This window comes from Pongo abelii, chromosome 10 (genome assembly GCF_028885655.2).
Source record: "Pongo abelii isolate AG06213 chromosome 10, NHGRI_mPonAbe1-v2.0_pri, whole genome shotgun sequence".
Taxonomy (NCBI): Eukaryota; Metazoa; Chordata; class Mammalia; order Primates; family Hominidae; genus Pongo; species Pongo abelii.
The window spans coordinates 27,456,267-27,482,179 of NC_071995.2; the positions used below are offsets into that span (position 1 = coordinate 27,456,267).

Genomic DNA, 25,913 nt, shown 5'->3' on the forward strand with positions numbered 1-25,913 from the left:
ATGAAAGAATTCATAGAAGTGTAGGGGAAAAAGAACACGACCCACAAGCCTTTGTCATAGGGCCAAAGATGTCTTTAAAGGTGGTGATGACTAGATATGGAACCAAATACAGGGAGGTAAGTCCATGGAAACAGGCATATTATACAAATGATCACAGATGTCAGTCTGGCTTACAGTCAGACAATGACTCAGCTATTCTAACTAAAGAAGAGGATTACTGGTCAAAATGAAAATCTTATAGTTTATGTATGACACAGGATGTTTAATGTTATTACTTAGAAAACCTAATTATAATTCATCCCTGTGTCCTGGTTGAGTTATTCCTAAAGACAACTCTCCAAGCAAAATAAAAATGGACAGACAAAATATGCAGTTCAAGGATTTTAAAGAAATGTTGTTTGTATCAGAAATATCTGAATCCAGATCACACCATGACTATTTAGGATTTATAAATATTTATTAAAGCCATATTACAACCTTTGCACTGTGCTAGGCACTGTAGGACCAATGGTGATTAACGAAGCATTGTTTCTGCACTCATGGGACTTATGGTCACTCTAGACAGCCTTTGTTCTCACTAACCTGGTATGTGGTGGGGATGTCTGTCCACACAGCACTGTATTCTCTTAACCTGTCTGATTGCCTATATGTGCAATGTACTTATGCAATTTTTTTGTACAATAAAAAATCTAAGTCATTCAGCTAAGATAAAATGTAAGTGGAAAGGGCACTGAATTTAGAGAAAGAAGATCTAGGTTTTGTTTTGTTTTGTTTTGTTTTTTTAATGTAACCTGAAAAGGTTACTTAGCCACTCTGAAGAAATTCCAACTTCACATGGTTTTGGTCAGATTTAAAGAGATAATATGTAAGAGTACTTCATAGCCTATAAAGATACATAAACCTTTCTGTAAATAAGTTGTCGTTGTAATTATAATTTACAGAAAATATGTTTTTGCCTATTTTAAATGAATTGTTCAGAAAATGTTTTATTAAAACTCACCTGTGCTTTCAAGATATAGCAGTAAAATACGCTGTGGGATAGGATATGGAAGTAGAATGTCTCTATATCCCAAAACTGCATTATTGAGAAGAAAAATACTGATCCTACATTCATACGTACATATCTAGGAACTCTCAGCTGTCTTTCTCCCATCCTGCAAACTCAACTGCATTCTATATAGTCTTACATTCTTTCCTCCCACCTCAGCCTATGAAGGACTTTCCTTTAAGACTTTCCCATCTCAAGGAACTTATCTGATCAAATGTCCCCTCCCTCAGGCATCCCTATCACTTTCTACCTCAGCACACAAGCATACTCAAGTGTCTTCTATTAAATTAAAAAAAAAGGCAAACCATTCCTTAACTTTATATTGTCCCTTTAGCTGCAGCTTTTTCTGTTTCCTTCCCTTCACAGCTAAGTGTCTCGATAGATTCCTTTACATGTATTCTCCTCCTTTTTCACCTCCTGTTCATTCTTAAACTCATCAAAATCTTGAAACTGCCAGATTGTTCTGGAAAAGGTAACCAGTGACCACCTTGTCATTAAAGTCTGTGGATACCTTATATTTACTTCATGTGATTTCTCTGTGGAGTTCAAGGACAGAGTGAATTTGAGGCACTTTTGGAACTTTTATATGGAGATGTGGATAGGTATTTGCATTTGCAGACCTAGAGCTAAGAAGAGAAGTCTGGCCTCCTAAGATAGATAGATTTGGGAGTCTTCAATGAAGCCATGGAACATGCAGTACGAGAAGAAAGAGGCTGAAGAACAGAATCATGAGGTTTACCAACGTTTAGGAGATCAGCAAAGGAAGAACAATCCATGAAGAAACTTGAGAAGGAGGATATGATGATTTAAAAATACACCTTTAATACCCCTTGATTTTTTGGTATGCTTCCTTTCAATAGATGGATCTTATTCTCCCCTTGCATGTGGGCTGGACTTTGTGAATTGATTTGAAAGAGCTGAATAACTCAAGTGTTGCTAAGTGACTTCAGGGGCTGTACATGCAAAGAATTGCATTTGCCTTGCTTTCTCAATCTCAGAATCAGTTATTCTAAAGCCAGCCACCACGTTGTGAGGATACTCAAGCAGCCCTGTGGATAGGCCATCTGGAAAGGAAACAACGTGCTTGCAAGATGCATTAGCCACCTGGGAAGCAGATCTTCCTGCTTCGGCTAAGACTGGATCCTCCTGATCCCAGGCCTCCAGTCTTTAAGTCTTTCAGCTGAGAGTCGAGAGATAACAGGAAGAAACAAACCATCCCTGCTGTGTGCTGTTTGAATATGTGACCCACAGAAACCATGAAATAATAATTACTGTTTCAAATCACTGAATGTTGGGGTGATTTGTTATTGTAGCAATAGATAATTAAAACAGAGGATCTAGAATGGCAGTAGAGGCATTAGGAGAGTTTGGTGAGATAAATTTATAAAAAACCTCCTACTTGTTCCATTATTAATCACTCAGGGACATCCAGTGACTCCCTGTATTTCTCTTTTTATTACACTTTTAAAAATTGAGATGTCATTGTATACAATAACATGCACAGATCCTAAGTGTTGTTCAATGACTTTTGACAACTAACACCCATATGATCACCACCTAAGATATAGAAGACTTACTTTCATCACCCAGAAAGTCACCTCTTACTCCTTCCGAGACAATTCTCTCATCCCACCACCTCAATCACTTTTTAAATTACCATAGATTCATTTTGCCTTCTAAAATTTTTTACAAATGGAATTATGCAGTACGTATTATTTTGTGTCTGGTTTCTTTCACTCAGCACACTGTTAATGAGATTTATCCAAGTCATTGCCTGCATCAGTAGTTCACCCCTTTTCTTATTAGCAAGTGATATTCCACTGTATGGATATGCCACAATTTGTTTATCCATTCTTCTCCTGTATTTCTCAATTAAAATAAATTTAGTTATTTCTACAGTATCATATGCAGTGGAAAAATCAAAATTACATGTAGAAAAATTTGGTATTATAAAAAGCACCTTAAAAATAGGGGAAATGCATGATTTAATGATTGAGATTTATCGTTTCTGTAGCCCTCCAGAGGATGAAAAAGTTAAGCCAGGTATGGTGGCATGTGCCTATAGTCCTAGCTGCTCAGGAAGCTGAGCTGGGAGGATTGTTTGAGCACAGGTTTGAGTCCAGCCTGTGCAACATAGTGAGACCCCATCTCCAGGGAAGAAAAGAGAGAGAGAATGAGAAAGTCATAAGCCCTTTGTTGACCATAAAGATTGCATTGTCCATATGATATTTAACTTGAAAATACAAACTTGCAAGCAGAAATTATAAATGGGTCATTTCTGCTGAGAAAAAAATTGAGCCCAAAGACACATTTAGAATTAATGACATAGAAATAAAGAAAATGAAAAAAAATAGGAGTTGCTTTAATTTGTTCTGCACACACACTCACACACAAACACACACACAGAGGTCAGCAATATCCCTAGAGTCATTTTAGGTATGGAGGCCAGCAAGGCATATAGGGGCAGCAGTCCTGCATATCACAAATGAATTCCCAATTGTTTCTGCAGAGTATTTGATACTTCTTTAAATTTAATCTAATTGAACATTTTAGATAGATTTAGTTACATATGAAAAAGACTTGATATAGACCTTGGAAATGTGATAATTTTTTTCTGAAATCCTTTTTTGTTCTTGGGGAATGTAAGATCATGTGTTTGAGAATATGTTGGTTTAAAGATTATTTCTAGTTGGGTTTCCTAAGGACATTTAGTTAATCATACTAGTTTTAAAGAGTTATCATCTTCCCCGTTCTGAACTTCTGATGCATAAATACTTCAAAATAATGTTAAGTTTGAGATAGACTGCAAAGATAGAGATACTGGCTTGATTTTGTTTTCTCCCCCAAGAGGATCAAATAATCTAAACCATATATTAACTACTGTCCTGCAATTTCTAATTTACAATCTTTGTCAGTTTTGAATTATGGAAGCAGCCAAGAGTATCTGAAAACACTTTGTTTCTACTGTGCCTTTTTTCCCGGTAATATAAATATCTGAAGAAGTTATTGCTTAACCTATAAAATAGTGACATCATAATTTATGAATATGAAAAATTTATGAATACTGAAAAAAAGTTCATTTCTGTTAAACTCTGTGATGAGCTAGACAGGATGATTTTTTCTCAGTGGAAAGGAGATGTAAAAGGAAGAGTTTTCTTTGTTGTATCCTTAATGACAGTCTTATCTATTTTAGCCTTGATTACTCTCTATCACTATTTGACAGTAACTTTTCTTTGTTTCTACTTTCAAATATCAATTAAGTGAAAATGACATCCTCTTCACTATCATCTCATGGTATTACCAAAGACCAGGCCTCCTCAAACACAGACTCAACCATGCTGTTGGGAAACTGAGCAGGTGTGAATTTCCTTAGACCACCAAAGGCTGAAAATTGTAGTCTGCAGTTGTAATCAGACTAGAAGAATTTTAGTGCATCTGGGATGTTGTTCATTTACATTGCTTTCATTTGTAACGTGTCTCAGTGAGGCAATTAAAAGTAAGCTTTTTTAAAAAGTATATATGTACAACTGTTTTACAACTGTAAGCCAATAGTCTGAAACTCAGAAGACAAATGTATAGCAGTATCCTACAATCTTGTTTGACTATTTAAACTTACATATAATTTAAGGTTTTGAGGAAGAGCCTAAAAATATTTCACTTTTAATTACATGACAGTTTGGCAGTATGGTCAGCAACTAGAGCTTGTATCTAGTTATAAACTAGTACTAGTAGGAATAATGGTCTCCATTGACCATTAAATATATATTATGGTGATGAATCAAGATATTTTTGTAAAGTACTCATCTTTAGGTCTAAGTCTGTAATGTAACTATGCTACCCATGATAATTGAATTGTTTAAAATCACAATTTAGACAGTCTAGCCACTTGTTTGCCTATAGGCAATATACATACGGGAAGTAATTAATAAAACAGTTAATCCTCTAGACCATTGGCTTTGGGGTTCACATCTGGTTCCACTTACCCCCATTCATAAGTAGGCTGGTGACTTTAATCCATTACTTAATAATTCTGATACTCACATTTTTTCATCTTTAAAAGTGGAAACTATAATTATAAGGTGGTTATAAGGGGTGACAGTAAAATATGTAAAGCACCTGTCATGTGTTTGTTACAGAATACTCAGTAATAGGTAGCTATATTGTTAATAACAATACATACTTGATTCCAGGTAGTCAATTGACTTTCTATAAATACTTACCACATTTACATAGGAAAACCAAGCATTTTGTTGTTTTGTCATTTGGGTTCTTCTCAGTCAGGCCCAAGTCAGGTGGATATCCTGGTATAACGCCAGTTTTTATTTGTCTGTTCACAATAGAAACCCCTTGTGGTGTGATGGCCCCGAAGTTGACCATAACCTTGCCTCAGCCACTCTGTTTTTCTGGTAAGAGTGAGTGCTATTTCTACTGCCTCTGCATGGAACTGGGATGTGTAGTTTAGATTCTGTTTTCTAAGCAAATGTATTTGTTCCATGAACCATTATTTTTCTCACTGGTCCAGAAGGAAGGCATAAGGAGAACACCGAAGTTCATAAAATAAGTAAGGGTGAAGTACATACTTTTTGACTTCAAAGTTACTTTTGTGGGGACTTGGCAGTTTACAAAAAGGGCTGATGATGATTAGTTTCTAATTCTAAAGCAAACAGCAGGGAATTGGACTTTCTTTAAATTTTCTGATAGCAAACAAGCTAGGAGTAGCCTTTATCCTAACATCTTGGCAACGTCACTTACTTTTGAATATAGCTTTCTGAATGTTAAAATGACCATACCAAAGGAGATATAAATACCCCCAAAGTGATGGGATCATTTTTTAGTGGTTTCGCTGAAATTTGCTTTAAGTGCTACTGAGTAGAGGTATGCGGGAATAAGAATAATCAGTTTTATTGATTTCTTCTGTGACTCTGGGCCAGGACCAAGTCTATTTTGAACATCTTTATATCCTAGCACATTGTAGGTGCTTTAAAAATAACTCTTAAATATTGACTGAGTAAAAGTGTCTATCTCTAAGATGGACAGTCCAATCCCCCTAAGCACTGTTGTGGAGATGAGTGAAGACTAACTAGGAGTCTTGCTCTGTCGCCCAGGCTGGAGTGCAGTGCCGTGATTGCAGCTCACTACAACCTCTGCCTCCCAGGTTCAAGCGATTCTCCTGCCTCAGCCTCCCGAGTAGCTGAGACTATAGGTGCGTGCCACCATGCCTGGCTAATTTTTGTATTTTTAGTGGAGATGGGGTTTCACCATGTTGGCCAGGCTGGTCTTGAACTCCTGACCTTGTGATCCGCCCACCTCGGCCTCCCAAAATGCTGGGATTACAGGCGTGAGCCACCCCGCTCAGCCAACAGAGCTTTTAAAAACAAATACATGTGAGAGGCCAGGTGCATGGTGGCTCACGCCTGTAATCCCAGCACTTTGGGAAGCTGAAGCAGCAGGATCCCTTGAAGCCAGGAGTTCAAGACCAGTTTGGACAACATAATGAGATCCCATCTTTATGAAAAAATAAAAAAATTAGCCAGGTGTGGTGGTGATTGCTTGTAGTCCCAGCCACTTGGATACTGAGAAGAGAGAAGCTATTGAGTCCAGGAGTCTGAGGCTGCAGTGAGCTAGGATGGTGACACTGCACTCCAGCCTGGGCAACACAGTGAGCCCCTGTTTGTAAAATAATAATAATAATTAATAATATATGTGAAAGAGAGTTCACAATTAGTCCAATATCTTTAGAAAGATTCAAAAACACCTAAATGCGAAAAATGCCTTTATTCATTTGTCAGCTGGATTACAGAAAGTAGGAGGAAAAGAGCCTGTGCCTCTGTAGGAAAGTAACAACGATTTAACTTCTGGAAATGACTTCCCAGCTTAGAGCCCAGCAATGCCTATTTTGGATTAAACTGTGTATTAATTAAGCTCAAACGATTTCAACATTCATCACCTTGCATTGCACCTCACAGAAAGCAAAACCAAAACAATCCTGGAGTTTTGAGTGAGGAAAACAGACACTCCGCACTCCCACACGCGCGCACTCGCAGCCTGTCTAAAGTGCAGAGGCTCAGGCGGCCAAGGGACCCGCGCCGGTTCCCGCGGGCGACCTGCAAACCCTGCCCGGGGCCCGGCAGGCGCTGCGTCCCGGCGCGTTGGCAGTTGGCGACCCCCCTCGAATCCCCCTCTGCTGCGGGCTCCCCGTGGCCTTTGGAGGCTCGGTGAGTCGGCTCCAAATGTTTTCCATATTTGTTCAGCCTCCATAATTCGAATACCAGGGCAGGCCGAGCCAGCCGTGCGCCGCCCTCCAGGGCCCAGGGCGCCGCACACGCACCCACCCACCCACCCACCCAGCCTCGCAGCGCCATGGGCAAGAACAAGCAGCCCCGCGGCCAGCAGAGGCAGGGGGGCCCGCCGGCCGCGGACGCCGCTGGGCCCGACGACATGGAGCCGAAGAAGGGCACGGGGGCCCCCAAGGAGTGCGGGGAGGAGGAGCCCCGGACCTGCTGCGGCTGCCGGTTCCCGCTGCTGCTCGCCCTGCTGCAGCTGGCCCTGGGCATCGCCGTGACCGTGGTGGGCTTCCTCATGGCGAGCATCAGCTCCTCCCTGCTAGTCAGGGATACTCCATTTTGGGCTGGGATCATTGTAAGCATCGAGTCTGTTTTGCCTAAGCGCGTTTGCCAAACAGGAATGCGAAGTCGCATGGTCGAGTTGAGACTAACCCAGCTGCATGTGCCCTTCCCCGGGTTCACTCTTCTAACTCGCGCTCTGCTTGGCGACTGAGGCGTGGGGCACTGGGTTTTCCCGGGCGGGGCAGGGCTGGACGCTATAGGGCTCCTGCCCCTCTCCTGCTTGCCGCTCCCAGCGCCTCCACGGGGCCTGACTCTGACGCTCTGGAGCTGGGGAGTTCATTTCAAAAGCTGCTTATTTTGGTCAGACTGAACAGCCTCAGTAACAACAGCGGATTCATTCGGGCTTTTTCCTTATCCTATTACCCAGACCCCACCCCTGTCCTTAAACAAGTGGCAAAAAGTGAATTAAGTTCATCTAGTAAAAGCAGGAGAGGAGAAAGCCTGTACTTGGAGTTGCCACATCGAGTAGCATTCATTTTATATTTTATACTGAGGCTCCATTAGTAAGTTTCATGAAATGATGGGCTAAGGCAGGAAATGCGAATACAGCAAGCACAGCCTTAATCCACTGGAGTCTAAAGTGGGATAAACCCATAGCGCTGGCCATGGCAGAAGTATATTTGGGACTCCACCGATGGATGTACTGTTCTAAGTAGAACAGTACTCAGCTGTTGTGAGTGTTGAAACATGTAGCATACTTGGCTTGATTAAATGAATTCTTTAATGTAAAACCGGTGCCACTTACTGAATACCTACTGCGTGCCCGCCCTGCTAGAGGCCTGACATGTATTATCTCTAATCCCCACATCATCCTGATGGGATCGTTTTAATCATTCTCATTTCTCAAATGAGGGAACCCAGGCCAGACTCACCCAGGGCCATGAGTGGGTAAAGCATTCAGCCATGCTGATTCCTTTTTATGCTAGACTATATCTGCATTTTCCTCATTGAACCACGCTGCCACCACATTTGGTTTGTAACTTTAATATTATGTTATATTACAGTGTCTTGTAGCTTATTAAACTCTTTCACATGCATTATTTCATTTGAGCCACAAAACAACACTCTGAAGTGGGAACTGTTATTCCTTTTGGATGTGAGGAAATAGGCTAAGAGAAGTTAGATGACATTCTGAAGCCCAGAGATTGAATGTGGTTGAATCAGGAGAGACTAGAAATGACATTTTTGACTCCTCATCTCATATTGCATCCTTACTGCTATTACTGACCACAGGAACTATAACTCACAAAACATCCCTCAAAATAATTTTGTATCAGGGACAGACATTAGAGAGACCTGATATATATGCATCGATGGAGGTATTTCCTAATTAAGATTATTTGAATACACAAATTTTTGCATAGTAATTTAAAACTTTAATTTTTGTACTAAGAATTCCCATGAAATTATCATGATTGGAGTTTTCTAAATCAAGTGATTTTAAAAATAGCTTTTCAGTAAGATATACTGTGTATTTCAGGCACCTCAATGACTATCCACATACCCAGGAGGAAAAAATGTCTGTCCTTTAATGCCAGGGGAATTAAAACAAACAAAGAATGAAGCTCTTTCATTCAATGTTTTTGAATATCATTTGTGAATGTGTTCCCCATCCTTCCTTTATTGCAGCTTCAAAAATCTCAGCACCAAAGAGGCAAATTAGATGGAGAAAAAACTTATTTTAAGGTTTAAGGCATGAACATACAAACCGTGCAACCCAGAAATTTTATGAACTAAAGCTCCGGTGGGAGATGATGTTCCTAATTGCCCTGGAAGCTCCCTGGGTGTTGCACAAAGGGCATTATATACAGCCAGGTCTCTGCTCTTTCTGGTTTTCTTTTTTATCATCTAGGATTCATTTGAAGTTTGCTCTCAGTACATAGCCCTGATGAAATCTGTCATCTTAGATTTTCTTTCAACTGAGAAACTATGTAGAGGAGAGCAGCTAGTAGAGATGTTCTGAGACTAGTGAGGAGGGTCTCTGAGGAGCCAGGCCAGGAACAACCCTCATCCTAGCAGAGCCAGAATTTGGGCAATGTGTCACTGTCTCACACAGACACCATGCTCTGCTTGTCCTCACCACTCTGTCTGTGGTTGGTCACAGGGCACTCTTCCAAGCTTTCAGGGAAGGGAAAAGACAGCGAGGCAGATGGCAAAGTGCAGATGTGTACACACCACACCTGGTGCTGAGCACCAGCTCAGCCACTGTGTGCCGAATAACTTTGGGTTTTGGGGGGGTTTTTGGAGATAGAGACTTGCTCTGTCGCCCAGGCTGGAATGCAGTGGCACGATTTTGGCTCACTGCAACCTCCCCCTCCTAGGTTCAAGAGGTTCTCGTGCCTCAGCCTCCTAAGTAGCTGGAATTACAGGTGTGCGCTGCCACACCTAACTTGTGTGCCAAATAACTTGTGTGCTAACTTGTGTGCCGAATAACTTTGGACAAGTTACTTAACTTCTCTAGGTTTCCATTTCTTTACTAACAAAATCAGAATGATAATAATTCCTACCTTTTCGGGTTGCCCTGAGGATGAAATAAATTAATACATGTAAAGCACTTAAAATAGTGCCAACAAATGGCATGATTCAATGAGTTAGCTTTACTTATTAGCTGCTTGGGAAGCAGTCACCGGCAGTGTCACTCTTCAGAGGAAAGGTGGCTTTATTTCATCTCTAGACTTGCAAAACTATCATTTTTGACTCGCTACATTTCCAAGACTAGTTTGAACCCTGAAGAAAATATCAGTTTTGCTGTCTCACCTTTCTCTGTTCTCAGCCAAGTTACTAGTTAGCAATCACAGTGGTATTTGATTTGTCCAGTACTTTCTGAATCTTTCTGGAGGTCTATAAAAATGAACTTGGAGGAGAGTGGCCTCCCCAAGGTCATTTTTCCTTTGGGATATGCAGTGATTCAGGGCTGGTATATCCTGCCGGGTTATATCAGTTTTCCCTGTTCGGGAGCCCCACCAAACCAAAGCAATCCAGGCCCATCCCTGGGGCTGAGGCTGAGTCACACTGGCTCCGGGATATAGGCTGAAGCCAAGCTGAGTGAGGCACCCACGCCGTCTACAACTTTCCATGCTTCATTCTTCTGTTTGCCTTTATTCTGTTTGCCTCTTCTCATGTGGTCATCACTTCATTTTACAGGGGCCACTATCCCATTAACTTGGAATTTGGGGATTGCCATTTCCTTAACAGAACCTGGATATATGGGTAAATCCACTTAGGTGACTTCTCTTTGGCCAATGCCTGGGTGACTTGATGAATATTCAAGGTGTGGTTACAGACTAAAGAGGCCCTTGGTGATCTATGATCAGAAATTTATGTCCAGTGGAATTTTAGGAAAACAAATAGGTCATTTCTTATCTATCCATAAATGTGACTCCAATCCCCAATCAAAAGATGATTGAAGTCTTTTTACTTTGATTACAAAAGATTCCTGTAAGGGGGGAAAAAACCCAGAATGGAGTCACTATGGAGACTATGTAAGCTGTAAAATTGCTGTTCATGTATTATAATTCTTTATAGATGGTTTGAGGGTTGTAAGTCATACCGCAATGACAAAACAAAATGAAATAGCAACTTTTGAGGATGCACTTGGCTGGGTACAGGGGATCCTAGGACAGAGAAGTGTGTTCTGCATTTTATTCTGTTAATGGCTTTAGTAGCTAAGTCAGATGGGAATTCAAGTTTGCTCATTTTTCTGGAATTCTTATTGATGAAAAATGTGTAAGGATTGAAGTAATCTAAGGACTTTGGGGATTTTACTTCTCACTCAAATGAATACAGTTTTAGTTTAGGTAATGCACTGCATGCTTAACCTTTGGTTTTCCCTTCTTCATTCAGTAACATCTGTGGAGGGTGTCTGCTGTGCTACGCATTGGCCTAAAAATAATGAATCAACTACCTGGAGGAGATCTCCAGATCCTGATGGACATGTGCCCTTATTATATCTGACAGTAATGAATACTTCCGATTAGAAAATTTAACGTACACAAATATTTTTAAGATCCATTTACCTTTCAAAGTATTCCACTTGCAGTGATTTATTTGCTTTGGCATCTCTACTCTGAAGTCAATTTAAGTGCAAACTCTTGCTTCTCATCCCTAGTGAATATGTTTAGTATTCGATATTCTCTTGGCCGTTGTAGGGAATATTCCCATGGAAAGTGAGAATTTCTTTGCCTTATTGTGTTTTTAGCTTCCCCTACTCTCCCTCCATTGTTCCCATACCCCACTCAGTGGAGTAAAAACCCTGAGATAAATACTGCATTAATCACATTGGAAAGTTTAAGGCAAGGGCTTAAAAGAAAGGGAAGAATATTTCCTTTATTTAATGTCATTCGTAAAACTCATCACACGAATCTGTAATGATTAAAAGTCATGTCAAAAATTTCAGTAACAGTTTTCATATGTTAACTTATCCTAAGAAATTCAAGTTGCAGGTTTATTCAGGTTTTAAAAAACTGATTTTAAGTCTTGCCTTAATGGAAGGGAAAATTGGATGGTTATTTATTTTAAAGCAGAATATACCATGAAACTCACAAGCAGATATATGACATATAGCAAATAAGGAACAAATATAGTTGTTATCCAGAATTTATAAGTAGGGAAAGTAAGATAATAATTTAGCTAAATGGTTTGATCATGGTTATGAAAAGTAACTGGAAGAGAGAAAGGTTTGGCATTAGGGTGTGGGATAAACCCTCAAGTCAGGAAGCTAAATGTGGTGTTAACTTTCTGTAGAGTTGTATTGACATTTGAAAATTTTAATCTGGAATTATACTTTTAGGAGTACACTGCATAGTAACACATTATTCTTCATATTGGGACTTTAATATGCTTCCAAAATATAATGTTGCATCCCTGGTATCCCTGGGAAATAATTTTTATTATGGCAACTGCCACAGGATTGTTAGGAACCGAGGAGAGATAATTACATGGCCCAACTCAATCTCCATTGAATACATAGAACAATAATGACAGGAAAATTATTGTATAGGCATAGGAAGTTCTCATAGTAAGTATAAAAATGGAATGCAATTGAATTATTTTGGCAAAAGAAGTTAATTTATATATATATATATATATATATATATATATATTTAGAAATAAAATGGAATATTCAAGAATTTGGTGAGGCCGGGCATGGTGTCTTACACCTGTAATCCTGGCATTTTGGGAGGCCAAGGCAGGCAGATTGCATGAGCTCAGGATTTTGAGACCAGCCTGGTCAACGTGGCAATATCCCATCTCTACCAAAAATACAAAAATATAGCTGGGTGTGGTGGCACCCACCTGTAGTCCCAGCTACTCGGGAGGCTGAGGTGGGAGGATCACTTCAGCCTGGGAGGCAGAGGTTGCAGTGAGCTGAGATTGCACCACTGTACTCCAGCCTGGGCAACAGAGTGAGACCCCGTAACAGAAAAAAAAAAAAAAAGAATTTGGCAAAATGTTTCCTGAAATAATTTCAGTAATAGAATAAAGAATAAGACAGGTTGAGATTGAACAAAATCATTAGATGTTCAGAATCAGCAGGATAAATGTGTTTTTGCCTCTACTTACAGCCTTCTACTAAGCCTGATGTGCAAAGGCCAAGAGAGTGCTTATATAATGAGGAAATTGTCCCTAAATCTTCTTTTTTTAAAAAAAAAAATAAGGGGGAGAAGGGGCAGGTTCTAATATTTCTTTAATCCTGTATTGTGGATATATTCAACTCAGAAAGTTAGTCTCTGGAAGCTTTTGAGATGTCAATCATCATTTTGGATTTAATTTTTTGATAGAAATACTGGTACATAGAATTTTAGGATAATCAAATGAAAAATAAAATAATTTATTCTCTTACTTTAAGTAATATTCTCAGGGCCACTATATATCCCCTGACACATAATGGATAATTAATAAATGTTGAACCGAAATCTATTTATTCCATACTTGCCATTATCAGAGCTTCTGTTTGAACATGCATATGCCCATTTTTAAGCTATATACAGTCATCCCTTAGTATCTGCAGGGGATTGGTTCTGGGACTGCTGATACCAAAATTCACAGATACTCAAGTCCCTGCTATAAAATGGTGTAGTATTTGCATATAATTTATGCACATCCTACATATGCTTTAAATCATTTCTAGATTACTTATAATACCTAATACTATATAAATACTATGTAAACAGTTGACACACTATATTATTTAGGGAATAATGACATGAAGACGTCTGTACATGTTCAGTACAGACGCAACCATCCTTTTTTATCCAAATGTTTTTGATCCGTGGTTGATTAAATTCATGGATATGGAACCCATTGATACAGAGGGCTGACTGTAGTTGTATATTCAAACACAGACAAATTTATTTATGACATTTAAGACAACTATGAGGTAATAGTAAGGAATGTGTTATTACTCCATTTTGGCTTCTGGATTCTAGAAGAATTCAGAACATATTAACTTAACATTACTTAGATTTTTTATTTCATGTTATAAAATGGCAGGACTCAGGAAGGTCATTTGACTTATTTTGCACTCTCCTAACTAGAATAGGGCATATTAGGATTGATGTGGCTGAATGCTAGATGTTGATATTACCACCCTTAGCTTTTATGAAGAAAGCAATGGCATAGGTTTCTCTAATGTTTGGTCTAACAGTTGAATAGATAGATTGCCAATATGATGCCCTCTTTCAGTGTTGTCTGAGAAAATGAATGTTTTCTAGACTTGCTCTTGCCTTTAGCTGTATCTGAGACATTTCTATTAAGGATGGTCTTTCACTGGATCCACTTGGTTGTATTGTGGCCTGAAGGGTTAATGATAACATTAAAAGGAAACACATAAGGTTATGTTGAAGAGTTCAGCATATATGTTTCTATGTTACTGTAGGATAGTGTATTAGTCTGTTCTCATGCTGCTATAAAGATACTACGTGAGACTAATTTATAAAGAAAGGAGGTTTAATTGACTCACAATTCCACATGGCTGAGGAGGACTCAGGAAACTTACAATCATGGCAGAGGGCAAAGGAGAAGCAAATCATGTCTTACAGGGCTGCAGGAGAGAGAGCACTGGGGAAACTGCCACTTATAAGCCATCAGATCTCATGAGAACTCACTACCTCATCTTCTCATGAGAAGAGCATAGGGGGAACCACCCCCATGATCAAACCACCTTCCAACAGGTTTCCCCCTCAACACATGGGGATTACAATTCAAGAGAGATTTGGGTGGGGACACAGAACCAAACCATATCAGACAGGAATGTAATCTAGTCATTAAACTTTAATTAGGTATAATTCACTGCAAAATGCAGTTCATTTTTAGGTCTTCCATCCTGGTAAACTAAGGAAGTACTGGTCAAAAAATGTCCATCAAAATCCAGAGCTGGATGGGACCTCATGATGTCGTAGTTTAACCTTCCAGTTATTATTTGCTGTAAATGTTCAAGTCTAGGTTTATCACGATGAGGTCATAAGCTTACAGTGAACTTCTTTTAAAAAAAATAGATGCTAGGAACAGGCTTTACAGCATAAGCTATATAAAAACCTATTCCATAGGCACACCCTCTTTCAGATGCTTTGGATGCAGTCTCAGATCTCTGTGTATTGAGATAAAACTTGGCAAGAGTAACTGTCAGATGCCTGAGTGAAGCAGCTCACTCCATCACCCTGGTTAATTTTAAAATTCATATGTGTACACCTACACATATGGCATTAACTAAAATACATTTTTCTTTCTGTCTTAGTCGGCTCAGGCTGCTATAACAAAATACTGTAGACTGGGTGACTTAAACAGCAAACATTCATTTTCTCACAGTTCTGGAGACTGGAAGTCCAAGATCAGGGTGTCAACATGGTCAGGGGCTGGGGAGGGTTCTCTTCCTGGCTTGCAGGCGGCTGCCTTCTTGCTGTGTGCTCACATGGTCTTTTCTCAGTTCATGCATGTGAAGAGAAGAAGAGATCTCTTTCTCTTCCTCTTCTCATGAATCCTCCAATCCTGTTGGATTAGGACCCCATGCTTAGGATCTTATTTAATCTTAATTACCTCCTAAAAGCCCTATCTCCAAATATAGTTACTTTTGAGGTTAGAGCTTCAACATATGACTTACGGGGACACAATTCAGTCCATAGCACTTCCGGTGAGGGTTATACATTTGCACAACAACCTCAGTGATTCTTAAGCTCGTTTTACGCTTATTATTGAAAGCCCTACGGCTTTCTTGGAACAGCTAGAAGTCTGAGTGTTTCCGATGGGTATTCTGCGCCAGTAATCTGACACACAGAGGTATGATGGGGTGGCGCGGCTCCGTGCTCATGCCGGTAGTGAGACATATGGAGGAAGTTGTTTTCATTGCATTTACAGATTGCTTCTTTTGTCAAATTTCTGTAAAAATAAAATCAAGTAAATCTAGCTACTGAATACAATTCTAAGGTTAACTTAGGCATTTCCTTTGCTGCATTAACTCTTTAAGGCTTAGGAACCTCCATGCTGTAAATTCCTGCATTTCTTTATGTTCCAGGGAGTATCCTGATGTCAAGATGTAGCTCAAGGATACTTTGGCTTCTGATGCAAAGGTGGCTGGCTGAGTGGTACCGTTGGGGAATGCTTATATGTTCAGCCATTGACCAAGCCTGCTGTCCTGTGGGGGGTAGTGATCGCATACTGTGGGCACCCCCCACCCCCTCTTTGAGCCTTATGAGGTAATAGCCTTTAGTAGGTGCCTTCACTCTTTGGTAGATCTTCACTTTGACACACATTTAAGGGCTTCTGATTGGATTCTGTTCACTCACCTAAGAAGTCCTGGGCTGGGCTCTGCTTTTCCTTCACTAAGTATTGTATTGCACAAACCCAAGCCACCCAAGAGGGAAAGACCAGGGAAGACTAAAATATGCAGCCTTTCATAACAATTGGTCCAATCTCAGTTCCAAAACAAAAAGACATGGCCACGATGGGATGCTGTAAGCTCTCGAGTTTGATTTTTGAGCATATTTAAAGTCGTTGCTCTCTGATCTAATGTTGCTAGAGCCACAGTCTCTTCCTAATTGTGAATTTCATAAATGTGAGTGTTTCAGTACAGTGTTTCCTGGGGCTGGCAAAGGTCCAGTAAGTGACGGGAGGTTAGAAAGCAAACAGTTTGTTCACAAATGAGCATTCTCAGATTCTGCTGAAGAAGTTCTGTTGGACCTGCTTCTAATCTTTGCAGAAATGAGCAACTCTCCCCTGGCTGGGAGTGCCGTGGTACTGAGAGAGGTGGTGAGAAACCTGGAGGATGCGCTTTTAAGTGGCATCCCACTCAGTTGTTTTTAAAGCGTTAGATTCAGCATTCATTGTAAGGAGCAATTAAAAACCCCTTTAAGATATGTTATTATCAAGCCAACTCTCTTGTATGGAAGATAATGACAGGAGACCAGAAAAGGGGGAGGGGGGTGCTGCTGTGTTAACTAGACTTTGACGAGGGAGAGAATTTTAGCTTTATTACTAGGTGGGGGAAAAAAACACTTCCTTGGCTGGCTTCCTTCTAAAGTATCACGTATGGCATGCATATCAGGCCATTAGCCTGATCTCACAGGCTTAGCCCCATCTCACATTTAGCTATGCCAGGAAAGCTATGAAGGAGGCATTTTCTAAGACAAGGGCAACAGCATTTCGGTCCTCATCAATTCTGTTGGAGGGTGGAGGTGCTCTTCTCTCACGGAGAAAGTTGCAGGAGGACTGCAGGAAGACAGTGGGGCACCCAGGCAGTGAAGAGGGCAAACTCGGACTTTCTAAGGCAAATATATGATCATAAATGAGAAGGGATTTCTTCATGACTGCATACGGAATTCTGTGTACAGAATTTGAATCTTTTAGTTTATGAGTTACATGTTCAATAAGTTTATGTACTTCTCCCAGGCTCTTTGCTAGTCAGGTTCTGAAACAGAAGGACCAAACCCACACAGGTTGGCTTCATCTCATAATCTTTCCACGAACAAGTAGTTTGAGAAGCCTCTTAAAGGGCTTTGGTGTGCATTAAGGGCTCGAGACCAACTAGGAATTTTTTTGTTTGTTTTTTAAATTTATTATTATTATACTTTAGGTTTTAGGGTACATGTGCACATAGGGTGACCGTAACTATTGTGTTATAGAACCCTCAAGAAAGAATTCTTCTTCAGTCACCAAATCGTGTGCGTCACAAATTTTTCCACCTCAAGACCTCCCTGAAGCTTTGCTCCCCTTCTCTCTGTCCTCACACACACATCACAAAAAGCTCAGTGTCTGGCTAACCCGTGTTGCCATGGGAGGCAAGGGGAAACGTAGGAGAGGCTGCAGGCTGCTTGGGGACACTGACCTCCTCATGTTGAAAAGGACAAAACACTTTCAAAGGAGAAGTAATATTATAATATATATTACTTTATGTTCCCTTATGCTGTTTTTCATAAAGTACTCTCAATTAGAAAAGCCACTTGATAATATTTTTAAAGGTTGAACAAAATGGTTCTCTCATTTACACTCCCGTTCCAATGTTACATAATTCAATTTATATTGATTTACTGTACAATTTCTATGCACCGTGCTATTTAATATGTTTATATTTATTGTACTATTCAACATATATGAACCCAGGAGTCTAATGTAGAATTATCTCTGCAGTCATTTCTAGAATGGGACCTAATTTGAGAACTGACTGAATTATGGCTAAGTAATGAAATCCAGCCCATGACTATACCAGTGGAGTAGGCTCAATCCACATCAGCAAGATTCCTTTCCCTCTTCTGAGGGCTTGAAAAATCCCCAAGTGAAACAAATAAACTATAGGTTGTTTATTTCTTCCCACAAATACTGTTTGTAACAATTCTGCCCCTCCTGTTGATTCATGAGAAAGGCTGGAACACAATCTTTGCTTCTCTTACATTCTTTGGAAATTGATTATTTTGCAAGAATAAGTATTTATAGAACTTGGTGATTAGTTTCTGGTAAGTCATCACAAGAGTTAGTTAGGAGTAGAAGCCTATAAAAGGGTGCTTACTGGTGAAACAGAACCGTCTCACACCCTAGCCACTCTCCCTCTGTATTTTCATATACCAGGTATGGTGCCCCCAGGAGCTTAGTCTCTGGGTGAGGAAACACAGGTACAACTAACTGCAACTTAGTTTTAAAAACAAAATGCCAAGTTGGTGCCTTAAACAATGTACCGTGCTAGCACAGAGAAGAACATGATGAACCCTCAGGGTAAGATCAGAAGAAGAAAGGAGACGGGTCTGAAATTTGAGGAATGGCTCCAGCTTTGGAGTCAGGGTAGAATTCTGGCTCTACTAATGTAGAATCATTTTCTAAAAAATATTTGGTAATGATTTTAAAATTTTCATTTCTGTGTGAATTTGAACAAATGTCAGTAATTCTGTGCAATTCTATGATTTTTAAAATTATAAACATTTCAATTGCATAATGACATAGAAAATAATAAAATGCCCACTTATCCATTCCTAGCTTTGCTAAATTTTAGTATTTTGTAATAATTGCTTTTTTATTATTTTTTAAGAAAGGAAACATTGCATTGTATTGAAGTCTCCCGTGTTTCATTTCTTAATCAAATTCCCCTACCTCTCCCATCTTCCCCAGAGATATGTACTATCCTGAATTTGGTATTTTTTATGCATAAGCCTGTTTTCATACTTTGAAAATGTGTATATATCCATAACCAACATGTCATATTTTAATTTTTATACAGATGGTATCATATCATTTCTGCTCAACATCGTTTTTGAGATTTATTTATAATAGTACACAGATACCATTCATTCATGTTTGCTATACTGAATTTCACTGTTAGGAATATACAACATTGGCCAGGTACAGTGGCTCACACCTGTAATCCCAGCACTTTGGGAGGCCAAGGCGGGAGGATTGCTTGAGCCTAGGAGTTCAAGCCTGGGCAACATGACAAAACCCCGTCTCTGTAAAAAATACTTTTTGTAGAGAAATTAGCTGAGTGTGGTGGCAGGTGCCTGTTGTTCCAGCTACTCAGGAGGCTGAGGTGGGAGGATCATTTGAACCTGCGAGGTTGAGACAGTGGTGAGCCATGATCGCACCACCGCACTTCAGCCTGGGCAACAGAGCAAGACCCTGTCTCAAAAAAAAGTGGTGGTGTGGGGGGGATATATAACAGTTAATTCATTCATTCTCCTGTTGAAGAAAATTTGTTTTCAAAAATGATTTTGTATTTTGCATTTATGGTGTTACAGTGGATATTCTTGTCTATGACTCCCTGTGCACATAAAGTCTTGTTAAGGCATATTCCTAGAAGTCAAATTGTTGGGTCATAAGATATAGGCATTGTCAAATTACTAGATATTGCCAAGTCACTACCACAAATCCAAATTGGACTAACTTACACCTCACCTCCACCAATGGTAAATCAGAGTTCTTTACCTATCTTATTTGTGTGCAGTGGTATCTTGTTTTAATTTGCATTTTGGGGTTGCTACTGGAGTTGAACGTATTTTATGTTGATTGGCCATTTTATTTTGTTTTCTATAATTTATTTATTCAAAAATATTTTCTATGGGTTGTTGGTTTCTTATTTATTTATAGGATTTGTTACTTTTGTTACTTAATCTTTGTGGTTTTAGGTACTACAAATATCTTTTTCTGGTTGGTATCATATCTTTTATTTATGGTGTTTTTGTTACGAAAAAAGATTTGATCTTCATATATTTATATTTATCAGTTCTTTTTTTATGGATTTGATATAGTTTAAATAAATTTTTCCCTACTCCAAGGCCATAAAAATATTTTTCTATACCATTTTCTAAAAATGTTAAAGGTTTGCTTTTGGGTATTCATATCTTTATTATAAGTGGTTTCTTTTTGCAATGATGTGAAGGGTCTATGTATTTTTTTCTCACATGGATTGATAATTGTTTTAGCACCATTTAATAAATAATCGGTCCTTTTCACAGTGATCTGTTACACCCATTTATCATCCGTCAAGTTTCCATATTAGATTTGCTTTGTGATTTTCCTTAGTTCTATTGTTTTATTTGGCTATCACTATGCCAATACCATTTTCTAAATTAAAATGATGCTATAATGCATCTTGTTATAAAGATGATAGGATAAGCAGCCCACCCCCAACCCACCCTCCTTCATTTTATTCTTCTTCAAAATTTTCTTGGTGAATCTTAGCCATTTTCTCTTGCATATACACTTTAGAATAGGCTTTTCAAGTTCCAAGAAAAATACTTTTGGCAATTTCCTGGGATTTGTACTTTCTATACTTGACCAAAGATGATCTCACCATTTATTTGAGTCTTCTCTAATGTCTTTTATCTGGTCTTTTGATTATTGAGTTTGCTTTAATTGCTTTGTGCTCAGTTCATGTGTTTTTCGTATCAATTATTTGATATTTGATTAGACTTATTTTGTGACCAATCTTTATAAACAGTTCATGAATGCTTGGGAAAAATGTGGATTCTCTCATTTTGGGGTTTAGGGTTCTATACTCAATTCTAAAATTAAGCTTGTTAGTCATACCTTTTCAGCTTCTACATCATTACTGGGTTTTCTGCTTAATCTAAAGGTTACTGAGAGATGTGAGTTAAATGTCCTAAAATTATGTGGTTTTGTTTATTTCTCCTTACAGTTCTGCTCATTTTCATTTAACATTTTTAGTCCACTTAATAGCTACATACAAGTTAATGATTATAAAACATTCTTCTGGTGCTAGGTTGACAATTATTTTCTCTCAGTTTTTTTGAAAATATTATCCTATTATCACTGGACTTCAGTTATTGCTGCTAAGACATCTGCCAAAAGTCTAATTGTTGTCCCTTTAGAGGAAACATGCCCCTTCTGGTTGCTTTACAAATTTTCTCTTTGTTTTTGGTGTTCTACAGTTTGCTACAATATGTCTAAAAGTGGATTCTGCTTTTGTTAATCCTACTAGGGACTGGCTATGTTTCCTGAATCTAAGATTTTTGGGTTTTTCGTGAATTCTGAAAAAATTTGAGCCTTTTTTTCCTTAATATTGTTTCTCCCTTGTCTTTGATCCCTTTGCCTGGGATTGCTGTCAGATGTATATTTAGAATCTTCTTATTCTCCTTCCATATTTCTTATCCTGTCTAGTATGTTTCATCTCTCTTTATCTCTCTGTGCTGTATCTTGGGTTATTTTCTCAGATCTTCTGGTTCACTTTTCCCTTCTTCATTTAGGTTTAATCTGCCTTTTACCTGTCCATTGAGTTTTTACTGCCAGCAATTTTAATTTTTCGTTTCTAGAACTCACTGATGTTGTTACTGATGTTATTTTCACATATCCCTGGTGCTTTAAAAACTGTCCCGTTCTTTATGTTTTCAGTTCCTTCCTTCATGTCTTTGTTTTGAATGTACTTTTTATAGGCTCTGCTCATTACTTCCATTATTTGGAATTCTTATAGCTCTGATTCTTAGAGCGAGTGTGTGTGTGTGTGTGTGTACATGCATGTAAGAGCTAGACTTCACTAATAATTAATTCTTCAAGTGTTTGCTAATTTTGGTTTGTGAGTTCATCTTCCAAGAGGCTTTATGTATGATAACTTGGTATAGCCTATTTGAGAGTACAACCCTTCCAGATGGGTTTGTCTTTCCATATGTCCCAGTGATGTTACAGGCCTAGAACCACTTTGTTTCCTTAACTTACTTATTATGAAAAATTTCAAGCGTACACAAGAGTAGATACAGTTGTATAATGAACCTCTATATTCTCATCACCGAGCCTTGGTAACTATCAACTCATGCTCAATCTCATCTTATTTGTATGCTCCTATATTTCCTCCACACCCACACACTACACAGTGGATTATTTTGCAGTAAGTCCCAGACTTTATATCATTTTATTTATAAATATTTTGCTATGTAAGTCAAAAGATGAAGACTAAAAAATAATCAATATACTAATAATACACCTAACAAGTTAATTTCTTAATAGAATCAAACCACTGTTCAAATATCCATGATTAGCTCATTAATAGTTCCTCTTAGGTTTATCAAAATCAGGATCTCAATAAGATCTATACACTGCAGTTGATTCATATATTTCTAACATTTCCTTTACTCAAAAATTTACCCTTTGTCTCTCCTTTCTATTCTCTCTCTCTCTGTGTCTCTCTCTCTGTCTCCGTCTCTCTCCCCCTTACAATTTATTTATTGAAATAGCCAGGTTTTGGTTTATTTTTTCAGGATCACTTTCATGTTACTTTCTCATCTTAATAGGTTCCAGGACTAGGAAAGTAGTAGAAAAACCTCAAACTGCCCCCCTGCATCTGTTGAGACAGAACAATTTTCTTGATGACTTCCAGTGCTAGTGGGCTAATTGTTTTCTCATTTTATAAGGGATGCTACGTTTTATCCAGCATTTTACAGTGTTTTATAGGGAGAGAGTTTTCCTATAATTTAGTCCTTAATATTATGCAGAAATGAAACCTTTTGACGCTTTTTAGAAATTTATTTTGGATCAACTTGCAAGTTTCTTATCCTCTCTGAGCTGCAAGTTTCTATAAAATAGAGTAATATTTTTTACTTTATTGCATTGTTTGGGGGAAAATGAGTTAATGTATAAAAAGTAAGTAATACAAAAAAGATACACTTTGTGGGTAGTGGGAATAGCTGATCAGGATTTGATGAATAAATGTGAGTGAATTCAAGATGGTTGAAAGAGTAGTACCATTACACTGGGTAGATAAGGAAAGAAAAGCACATTTTAGGTCAAAGGCACAATTCATGTCCTATGACTGTTCAGCCCAGTTTTCATCCATAACCAACTTTATTGCTTCACAATTCTGTTGGTTGTGCTTATTTTGTCTTTTGAGGATATAACTGCAGGAATTCCCAGCAGTTCCTATCAAATATGAATCTTAACCCACATACACAAATTTGTGTTATAATATGAAAATGAGACCCAAACCAAAGTGATTCTACTTGAAGATCTCCATGGTAAGTCATACACTGGGATAGTTGTCAGATTTCTCTTCTTGGTTTTCTGTAAATTGATGAAACACTCAGCCTTGGGTTCACTGATTTAAAATGATGAGCTATTTATTTGCAATTGTTTCAGCAAGGTTTTTGGAACTTTTGAATTGTAGTCACTTTGTGCTGGCACACATCTTACAGATCTTCCTAGCTTTCCAGCCTCACTTTGGCAGGAACATCAGAGAAAGCACACTATATCCATAAGATTTGGGGGATTCACACTCCTCTCATCCAGCTGCTGGTCACAAGTTCCAACTCATTTTTATCAGCTCCATTGGGTGGTTTTCTAATATCCTATAAAGCAACATAGGAGATACAAGTGAACATCTGCAAAGCACAGTGTGTGCTGAGAAACAGGGCAGTCACTGAACAAGCACATTTTTCTTCCCACTCTTTCTGTGCTTGGACAACAGATCTGGCTAAACTACACAGCAATGCAAATTACAATGTAACTTTGGTGGAAAAAATTATATAAAATTCTAGTTATCAAGTAGTTTCAAACAATGACAAAACCTACCACTTTGAATTAGAAAGCATGTATCTAGCCATACAGAGCACTTCGGCTTGGCACGTAAGTATTCCATACTTCTTTACCAAACAATCAGAACTTTTATCACAACATACCAGTGAATCTACTCTCATTTCTGGCAACTGCACGAACAAAACTTTCTTTCTTTTTTTTTTTCATTATACTTTAAGTTTTAGGGTACATGTGCACAATGTGCAGGTTAGTTACGTATGTATACATGTGCCATGCTGGTGTGCTGCACCCATTAACTCGCCATTTAGCATTAGGTATATCTCTTAATGTTATCCCTCCCCCCTCCCCCACCCCACAACAGTCCCCAGAGTGTGATGTTCCCCTTCCTGTGTCCATGTGTTCTCATTGTTCAATTCCTACCTATGAGCAAAACTTTCTTAAGAAAATTGCCCATAAATTCTTAGATATTTTGTTTTTACAATGTGTTTTCCAAAGAGATCTAAATTTAACAAAGTTGTAGGTGAGGAAGCCCTGCTTTTGCATTATAATTTAATTAATTAGCATTTATTTTTGTTTACTTTGAATGTCTTTGCATACTCATATGAAAATACATACATTTACAATAATTCAGATGTAGACCTGTCAACTCCTCAGGTAGAATGACAGTTAAAATAATAAAGGGGTGGGTGTTAAACATGAGGTAAACTTAGGTGTGATTGAGCAAGTGCCTTTTCTCTTTAGATCCTGAAAGGAGATACTTTTCTGTGATGATAGAATTTCTTGTCCAGAATTGACTTTTCACTGAGAAATTTTGACCTGGATTTCTACCATCTTCTTTTAAAAATAATCTCGCATGTCATCTTTGCAAAGTCAGTATTACAAATTGTTTCCCCCAACTCCCCAGAAAGATGTGGAAATGACCAGATGAGGCTCTGTGTCGAAACCCAAACCCCTCGTGGGCAGGCAGAACTTAGTTCTTCCATAAATAGGATTTCTACACTAGAGCTTTTCATCGGCAACTTTTACTCTAATGAAAAAAAAAAATTAAATCAGTGAAGCTCTGGGGTTGGCAATACCTAAGACAAATGAAAAGGCATTGAAAATCTTCCAGATATATCATAGGCCAAATAAAGTAGTCATTCGCAAAGCTTCCTAGACATAAAAAGTTGTTGCTAGCTACGGTTTTGTTCACAGTGAAAAAGAAGCTTCTATTTTGAGCTTGGTTAGATAAAACGAAGAAAAAACATTTTTTTTCAAGGTTATAATTAGTGCTCTGAGTTTTAATGCTGGTCCACTAATGTTAGTGTTTAGAGACAGATTGTTACAATGCTCCCCTCCTCTTGGCGGTCAGTTCTGCTATAAACTCTTCACTTTATATTTGCGCCCCTATTACTTCTGGAATTCGCCATGAATATTTGCGCACTAAGTTTGGCTGAAATAATTGTGTTTTTTAAAAAAGTAATATTAACTTGAGGATCTCATATGGCCAGAAAAATAGTTTTAATTGAACAGCATTTTTTTTTCAGCAATTAAATGATTGTCATTGCAAAACCACAGTAGTGTAATCAGAGAAATATGCAGCTAGGCATGGGACATAGTTCCTAAGATTGGCATTTCCTGGGTAGTAGATTATATATAGGTTTGTAGCAGAAATAAAAAGAGGCAGGAAAAGAAGTTTTATAACTCTTAGGTATTTGCAAACTATGTCAACATTGTTGGAAAGATTTTTGAAAAGTGGGTCCTTGCTATGAAAGCAAAATATCATCCTAGAGATGATGAAACTG

At 38.5% G+C, this 25,913-nt stretch overlaps 1 protein-coding gene and 1 long non-coding RNA gene across 3 annotated transcripts in view; one reads left to right on the plus strand and one right to left on the minus strand.

Annotated features, from left to right (window-relative positions):
• Window positions 1-7,048: 7,048 nt before the first annotated feature.
• Window positions 7,049-25,913, plus strand: part of SSPN (sarcospan) — a 38,054-nt gene continuing 19,189 nt past the window's right edge. Inside the window, exon 1 of one of the 2 annotated variants that reach the window (XM_002823043.6) lies at window positions 7,049-7,687. In XM_002823043.6, the coding sequence (XP_002823089.2) occupies window positions 7,409-7,687 (279 nt within the window). In that variant the 5' untranslated portion in view covers window positions 7,049-7,408. The remainder of the gene's footprint in view (window positions 7,688-25,913) is intronic. The other variant, XM_009247562.4, reaches the window with a different exon arrangement.
• The window catches only part of LOC129049089 (uncharacterized), a 60,837-nt gene continuing 57,403 nt past the window's right edge, over window positions 22,480-25,913 (minus strand). Inside the window, exon 3 of the long non-coding RNA XR_008511871.2 lies at window positions 22,480-23,942. This is a non-coding gene — a long non-coding RNA (uncharacterized LOC129049089). The remainder of the gene's footprint in view (window positions 23,943-25,913) is intronic.